The sequence below is a fragment of the Formica exsecta genome, unplaced genomic scaffold (genome assembly GCF_003651465.1).
Source record: "Formica exsecta isolate Colony F162 unplaced genomic scaffold, ASM365146v1 scaffold120, whole genome shotgun sequence".
NCBI lineage: Eukaryota > Metazoa > Arthropoda > Insecta > Hymenoptera > Formicidae > Formica > Formica exsecta.
The window spans coordinates 1,798,376-1,807,236 of NW_021848537.1; the positions used below are offsets into that span (position 1 = coordinate 1,798,376).

Here is an 8,861-nt window from a genome sequence, read left to right on the forward strand (position 1 = left end):
AAAAATAATATATATATAAAATTTTCTTCAGTTATATATAAAATCGCAAAGTGATTTATTATTGTAATGAAATAACAGAATTGTTCGGAGATGCGGATACACAGTCAGTCTCTTCATGTTTCCGTAATTTCGCGTGCACTTGACAGTTGATCTTCCGGCCGTAAACACGTCATTTGGATTGGAAGAGTGCGAGGGTGTCGCTTTAGGCTTGCCTCGCATACGAGACGTAATCAAATTCCGTGGTCGCCCGTATGAAGGGGATCTTAATCGCGTCACAGCAGCTGAGAGCAAATACGCGTAGCTTTACTTCACTGACATGCATGATGTATTACGATGTATTTGCAGGCAAATTGAAAATTAAATTGAGCAATATTGATACTTTTACACGTAGGCGACAAGATTCCGTTCCCTTCAGGAACGTCGATTTTATTTACATCCATCGAGGTCGGTTTTGAAGAGATGTATTTCTCGAATAATCAATCTTTATCTTATCCTTTGTTTAAAGGTTTAAATAAAAATAGCGATAAAATAATATTTCAAACAAGATTCTCCACTTAAGATTCATCGTTATCTATACTTTTCCGCAACATTTTGCGTTTTATAAATAATTTCGATCTCCGCGTAGAACGTCATGTGGAATTTTACACGCGCGTATGTCACTGAAGATGACGTCGACGATCGTTCGGATTCTTTAATGGATTCGTGTCGCGAGTAAATCTGTCGACTACCCTCGCACGCGACTCACTCCGTGCGTCCACGTTAAATCGCTTCCTGTGTAGAGATATTTATGGTTTCCGTTTTACGGCATCGCGTACATCGTTATACGTTACGCTAGCTTTCGTTCACCCTACGGATTTCTTTCGCGCTGGAATTATGGTCTCGGATCGAACTTCGTGACTTTATTCCGATCACGATAGCGACGATAACGAGCGGGAATGTGAGTACGCGTACTGGAATTATTTTCCGAGACTCTATACCACTTGATATTATATTGGATTCGCAAGCAAATTTGTTTCTGCAAATGTGTTACATGTGTTGCATAATCAGATAACCTTGTCATATAACAGCTGGATAAATAATCGATTAAATAAGAGGTCAGATTCTTGTTATTAAACGGGTAAAACTAATGAAACGTATTTGCATTGAATTATAAGAAATTTGCTATCATATAAATTATTATCACGAGTTTTCCATTACGCGCGAGATAACACGTGTTTGAATGATGGATGATAAGTTTTATCATTTTATCATACATCGCAAAATGTTTTAAATTATTTAATTTATATTTATTAATATAATAACAGCAGCTTAGAAGATGATAAGCTTTAATATTGTATTTGTCAAATAAAAAACTTCTTGGTAATAATATATAAAAAAGAAAAAAAGAAAAAAATTTTTCCCCCATCTTACTTTTTATGTAGAAATATTATAAAATTACAAGATATTTTTTTATTCATTAAACGAACTTTTAACAATCCAATAAATTCGGAGTTGACTCGAACTTGTCCTAGTTTTAATGTCTTGATGAAAGCAACCAACAACTCGCCTAATCGCTCTGAGGTGGCTACGTTCGTCACCGAGAACTTTGCCATGCAAGATGAGTTAGATAACTCAACGTTGCCGGATTGGAAGGAGAATCCAGCCATCCTGAAATCCATTCAAGATCCGCAGTTTCGCGAGTGGGCGAGACGTTTGAATAATATTTGGGAAACGCTAGCGCGGAAGATAAAAGACGACGTGGTGATCAACCCGCAACGACACAGCTTGATCTACGTTAATAACACTTTTGTCGTTCCCGGAGGACGATTCAAAGGTAATATCGCGAGAAATTATCATTTAATTTAACTTTAAAGTTAACGCGGCTTGAAGCGATTTTTCCACTTGTTGAATATTGCAATTAAACGAAATAAATATTTAGGTAATCCTGATTTACGTATCTTTAAAAAAATTTTTGTTGCCGTCGAATTTTAACGGATCTTGAAAGTGTCTGGTTGTATTCTTTTATATTCTTGATTCCTTAAAAATTCTGTACTATCAGCCAACTTTGAGAACAGTTATATCCGTAGAGCCTCGATGGCGTTAAGGTTGACATATTTGTGACTACACATTTTTATGTGTTTACATTGGTAATAGTCAACGAGAAGTCGTTTGCTCATTTTTATGTGTTTGCATTGCCAAGAGTCAAAAAGCGATAATAATTTTTATGATATTTGTTATACGCGAATTCTCTTTCTACCTATTTGATTCTTTTTCTTTGTAAAAGTGGACGCTCAAAGAACTATTGCAGAGAGACGATAAGATACTAATCGTGAAAATGAAATAAATGAAGGAACAAATTTTTTTTCTTGCATAATAAAATCGCTAAAATATAATCTATAAATTTAAAAAATTTTGTTTTTTAATCATAAAGATTTTATTAAGAAAAATGTTTATAATAAAAATATAAAAAGAAGAAATGAAAAAAGAGAAAGCGTTCGCGCACATTAAAAGGACTTTTGCTGCAGAATTTTATTATTGGGACAGCTACTGGATAATCGAGGGACTCTTATTATGTGACATGCCTGTCACCGTTAAGGGGATCATCGAGAATTTCCTCTCCATGGTGGAGAGATTCGGTTTCGTTCCGAACGGTGGTAGAGTTTATTACTTGTCGCGAAGCCAACCGCCTCTATTGATACCGATGGTACGTAGTATGGCATCTTCAACGTCTTTCGAGTATAAAGCACATTTTTCCGCTCCTCTCTCTCTCTCTCTGGAATCAGTTGCTTTTCATACAGAGATCGTGCCAATGGCGAAATCTCTTTGTGCGAAATTTCGTCTCTTTTTTCCTTTAAACAGTTTCTCGAAGAATTCAAAGTTTCATTTTTGTCTCAAACGCTAAAGACGGTCTCTCTTCCAGGTCGCGAAATATTACGACTTTACCAAGGATCGCGAATTTCTCAAGCAAAATATAGCCATTCTTGAAAAGGAATTCGAATACTGGCAAAACGAGAAGACGGTAAACGTATTGAAGGATGGTAAGACTTACAGGATGGCGCGTTACGTGACAAACAGCAACGGTCCACGACCGGAGAGTTACAAGTAAGCCCCTCTCGACGGATAGAAAAAACAGGTTGCAGGATGTGATCGATATAACTGTCAAAATGTTCAAAGGAATTTATATCTACCGGTTCTCTTCATTTTCTGATTATTATTATTTGGCAAATTTATGGATGTGAATTTTTACTCTTCCGGCGTGAATTTTCCGGGGAAAATATCAATTCGTGCAATTTTTATTTTCTTCCGAGAATTCGAGAGGCGAAGCAGAATCGCGATTTTTTCCTCTACATATTGAATTATGTCCACGTAACGTGTAACGTGACGCTCGGGAGGAGGATCTGTCATCATTTTTCTCCGTAAAAGTATACTGTAAAAAAAATTGACTAAAACTTTAGACAAAATATCTGCAGTTTTTTTGCAGACACACCCTCTGAATTTTCAAACACACTCTTCTGAACTTTTAGAAAAACAAATCTCTCGAAAGTTCAGACAAAAATATGTCTGAATTTTTAGAAAACTTTTTACAGTGTATTTTTTTTTACGACAGTTGCATCGATCACCGGGAGATAGGTAGGAGATAGATTAGTTCACGTTAATTACAACGGGTCTTTAACGTAAAATCGAACGTGTACGTCTTCTCACAGGGAGGATTACCAATTGGCGCAACAATTGCCGGAGGGGGAGCACAGAGGGCTTTACAACAATTTGAAAGCCGCGGCTGAGAGCGGCTGGGACTTCTCCTACAGATGGTGCATACGAATGGATAGAAACGCAAACCTCAGCCTCATTAATGCCTCGACGAGTGATATTATACCCGTCGATTTGAATGCGATATTACAGCGAAATGCCCGGGTGCTTGCTCGTTTTCACGGTATCCTGGGCAACTTGGAGGTAAGCCTCTCGCTAAACTGCATCCTTCCGTTTGGATTGCTCCGCAAACGCGCGTAGCATCAATCCAGAGCACGATATGATCGTATTTATTGCTTCGTCGTCTCGCTAAGCGACGACGATAATATTATTTGATAAATAAGGAAATATCAGAATATCGCGCGCATTCTTCTCTTGATTATGACACATAAGAGTTATAAATTAGCTTTTTCCCCATTTCTCTTTGTAATCATGTATAAAGAGAAAAGCGGAAATATATAAGTCGACAATTATAAATGGTATTATCGAATTTCGTCCGTTACGTCAGATACGCGCGAGATTGACGTAATATCATTAACGCTTGGTCTCACATCGTTATCAATCGCGTAACATATACCCTATGTTGTCGCTTCAATCTCCCCTCTCCCCTTTCTCATTCCAGAAAGTCTGGCGTTATGCCAAGATTGCCCTGGACTATCAAGCTGCTATCGATAACGTCCTATGGAACGAGGACGAAGGAATCTGGCTTGATTATGATACGAGGAATAAACAATCCAGAAATGCCTTCTATCCCTCGAATTTGTCGCCGCTGTACACAATGAGCTACAATCAGAATAAGAGTACCTATTATGCCCTGAAGGCTATTTCTTACCTCAAAAGAAATCAGGTCGATTTGTATTTTGGTAAGTTTGCATCGATCGTAGTTTTTGCAAAAGTAAAATATTCATCTTTCTTTTAACGCGCAAAATATACGTTTATTCTTTCTTTCTCGTGCAAAATGTTATAATTCGTCGATTTAATCTTTTCGTCGCGATTTCTTGCCCGTCGTTTTGCTTTATCGTTCGCAAAATCCGAACAAATGCGGATTTAAAAAATTCGCATCGAGATTCCTCCAGAATCTCGTTCCATTCAAGTCTACCGTTCATTTTATTCCTTGCAAGCGCTTTTCATCCCTTTCGTAGTAACCGAAATGAAATAAACAAATGGCGCCAAAGTGGCCGAAATAAATGGGATAAAAATAGCGCGTAGTCGGAAAGACCAAAGGTTCGACGATCGATAAAGCTTGGTGAACGTATAGCCGTGTGATATTCGGGTATACGAGTTAATCCAACTTTCCGGAAATACGTTCCCTGTGCACGAGATCGTTTATCTTCCATTTACTTTTTTCAAACTCGCCAAAGCTGTTCGGCATTTCTGCCAGTCATTCCGAGGAATCGGGGTAAACAATAATTTTGCCGATTAACTCCCTTCAAAGAGAAACTGAGGTAGATTACACATACTACAGGCATCCTGAACCACGTTCAAATACCAGATTATGTATACGAAAGCTCTATAATATAATATACGGAATGGATCGACGAGAATTTTAGGAATGCTATAGATGGATTATCTCAAGCAAATTGGAGTTCTGTTTAGTCGCGCGCATGTAATACCCATCAAAAATAATTGTGTCAAATTATTCAGTGGCGAATCACAATATTTATTACATGATTCCAGCTACAATTTCACAAGCGACAAGATAATGAGTTAGTCTTTAATAAAGTATAAAGTGCTGACAGCCGGACAGAATTTAGCACATGTTCCGTCGTCAAATTTGCATAAAGTAGTAGACGCAAATGTTGCCTTTCGCGATAAATAATTTAAACAGTTTGAGAGAGTTTGGAAATGTGCTATCTTGCAAGGTAAGGGCTTTACGTAATTCCAAGTACGTTTGTAAGAACAGTTTTGGCGAGTCTCCGTGTTTGCGAGTGAAGCATCATTATTCGTGATAATGGTGTAACCGGGGGAGAGACGTATACGAGGGGGAGATCTCCAGATGTTTGGCGCGTGAAATATCACGATCTATCAATGACTGACTCGTAGCCGGAAAAATTGGACAGATCCTAGGAAAATATTCTCGATCGGATTTATGCGGCTGCCAACGACAGTGATTCGTAAAAGTTCTATCAGAATTTTTCCGCGAATAAATATGTCGTTATTATTCTTCGGATTGGACATCTGGCTCCTTGTCAATATTGACAACTAACTAAAATATCGCGAATTATTTTCAACGTGCGTGATACTTTTAGTTCCTCAAAAAACGTAGAGCGTTTTTTTTTTTTTTTTAAACTTTGGTATCGTACAGTTTGGAAAGTAATTTCTCGCAGTTCGTTAACAGCTTTTAACATACAACTACATGAATTTTATATGTAAAAATATATATAAAAATGAAAACGATCCGTGAGGTGTAAGTTAATCCGAACATTTATCAAAATTTTTTATAAGAAAGAATCTTTTTAATTACAAATTAATTTAATAAAAATTTCATTATACTTCCAATGATAAAAAGAAGCGATCAATTATATTTTATCGAAGAATGGAGCAGTAGCGTTGAGATTAATTGCAAGTCGACATTAAATTTTCATTAAGGAAACATTGACGTCAAATTGATCAAAGGACTGGCAAGAACTATAGATAAAAATAAATTTGATAAATTGGAACATTTTCTCTCTCATTTTCTCTGTCTGTGAATGACAAATTTAGTATGATTCCTTAATCAGTGTTTTAATCCTAGACACGCGATGTTCCGGGTTAGTTTTCACTTATTTGATTACTAACGCATGGCGGATTAAACTGCGACTGGTTTTAATCCAATAAAAACTTTTCTAATCGTGCGTTCATCAGATATTGCCAGAAATTCTACAAATGAGATGCGTTTATATTCTTTAGATTATAGAAAAAAAAACATCGAAATTTAACGATCACGTGGTCGCGAAGGACCAAGACGTCTTTACACTGGGAACGATTTAGTATAGCGATTCTCTATAATTTCCCGGGTTCGATTGTCTTGAATCGAGGAAACGATATCGAGCTCTCTTGGAAACAACAGTAATAAGAAACAATTGGCTTTTCGTTACAGGTGGCACGCCAACTTCCGTAAACTACACCGGGGAACAATGGGACTTCCCTAACGCGTGGCCGCCTTTGCAATCCTTTTTAGTTGCGGGTCTCTATCGAACCGGGGTGAAAGAAGCGATGAACCTAGCCGAGACATTGGCCGGCAGATGGCTCAGATCGAATTATATTGGTTACGATGAATACGGCAAAATGTTCGAGAAGGTGAGTCCATCTCTTTCTTGCACTTGACAAGACCCTATTCATTCGCGAACTCCGCTCCGTTGACCGAAAAAGTAACAGATTAAGGGAAAACTTTTTGCTGACGAGTTGTGGCAGATGTTTTACACACACACACACACATACACACGGAATAGAGATTCTATACCGATATAATTCGAGCTAGTTTTCGAGAAATCCTTCTTTCAAGAAGGGGACAATTTTTATGATAATAGAGTACATGATTAAAGTTTGATTATAAAAATATATAAATATAACGCACACTTTTCATCACGCGATCTGTTAAACCGATATTTTATCCTCGAATTTACAGAAGAAAGTAATTAATTTAATATTATTTTAATTTCAATTTACCACTCTTTTTTCGTAATGTGTATTTTTTTTTTATTTTTCTGTTGGCAACCAAATATCAATACATCTCGCGGATATCGAAATTAAAAAGCGTAACTACATATCAATCCTATTTAATGCTCTTTATCAGAGCAAACATTTTCATTTCTGGGAGCGACGCGGTCGCTGTATTTTCTCATGATTTTTTTTTGTTTTTTTTTTTGTATGGAAACTCAGTGAGATATGTATTATATTTCGGAAAATATTCTCGAATTTCGACTATAAGAAGAGATAGTTGTACGTCTAATGTGCACGCGAGGGTGACCTCCCTTGTTTCTTCTTGTCGCTCCACGTTATTCTCCATCCATTCTGGGACGTGGAAAGAAACGGAAAAGGGAAAAAGAGAGAAGGAGAAAGGGGGCTGTGAAAGCCTCCGGAAAATACGTCCGGTGTACGGCTCGTTCTAATCTGTCTTGTTTTGTTTTGTCACCCTTCGTCCTCGGAGAGGAGAGGATTCAATGTTGCGATTAGACGCACGGTATATTGAGAGAAAGTATGTTATGTACATTTTATTCGCCTCTTGCTCCCTTTCATTCTCTCTCTCTCCCATAAAGGAGAAAAATGTTGTCGGTGCGCTCATGCATATTGAGAAGGCAGTATACATAAAATAGCCAGTATCGGGATATCAGAAGCGGGAGAGATCTCTTTATTTTTATTCCCTTAAATTGTCTCTTTTCTCAGACCATACGCGTTTATATATATTGAAATGTTCACCTTTTTATTGAAATCTTTGTTAATTATCTAATATATTATTAATAACACGAAAAAAGTCAATTATATTAAATTATCACGAATTTAACCTTTAAATCCTGAACAATTATAACGTTTGTAGTGTATATAACTTTTCTTATAATATTTTAATATTTTATCGATTTATCGAGAATTACAATTTTTATATGGAGATTTTTATATAGAGATTTTTATATAGAGATGTTATAATATCTGAAGATATAAATCGATTGCGAGTACTTCTCGCTTTAATAACGCTATCTAAATAATTAAAAAAATCTCTCTTCGAGAGTTTACATAAAAATTAATTTTTTAATCTAAAAAAATGACGCTGCTGTCTTCGACATTTTTGCCAGTATTAATAAAAATCGATTCTTTCTGTGTTCGTGTAAGAAACAGCTATAAATGTATTTATGTGTGCATGAAAGAGAGGGAGAGAAAGAAAAAGAGACATTATATTAATAATATAATGTTGGGGATGAAACTATTTTAACGGGCAAATTTTGATTGTAATAATTATAAACAATGTGTAGAGAGAGAGCGAGACAATGAAATTGCAAGCCGTGCCTGGCAACTTTACGCGAATCACGTCGCATTGATACCGGAGTATCAGTAACGAGCTCTGGCAGAAAATAGCCGGTCCATCTCGCTGAACAAACATATTCGATCGATTCAATCGAGGTTTCTTTCGTTCGCCTTGTCCTGAAAAATGAGAAGGGAAA

General features: G+C 36.7%; 1 protein-coding gene across 1 annotated transcript in view; it reads left to right on the forward strand.

Annotated features, from left to right (window-relative positions):
• Positions 1-8,861, forward strand: part of LOC115241613 (trehalase-like) — a 19,641-nt gene that overhangs the window by 6,435 nt on the left and 4,345 nt on the right. Inside the window, exons 3-8 of the mRNA XM_029817449.1 lie at positions 1,512-1,813; positions 2,505-2,683; positions 2,900-3,081; positions 3,684-3,930; positions 4,349-4,589; positions 6,806-7,005. Of these exons, the coding sequence (XP_029673309.1) occupies positions 1,512-1,813; positions 2,505-2,683; positions 2,900-3,081; positions 3,684-3,930; positions 4,349-4,589; positions 6,806-7,005 (1,351 nt within the window). The remainder of the gene's footprint in view (positions 1-1,511; positions 1,814-2,504; positions 2,684-2,899; positions 3,082-3,683; positions 3,931-4,348; positions 4,590-6,805; positions 7,006-8,861) is intronic.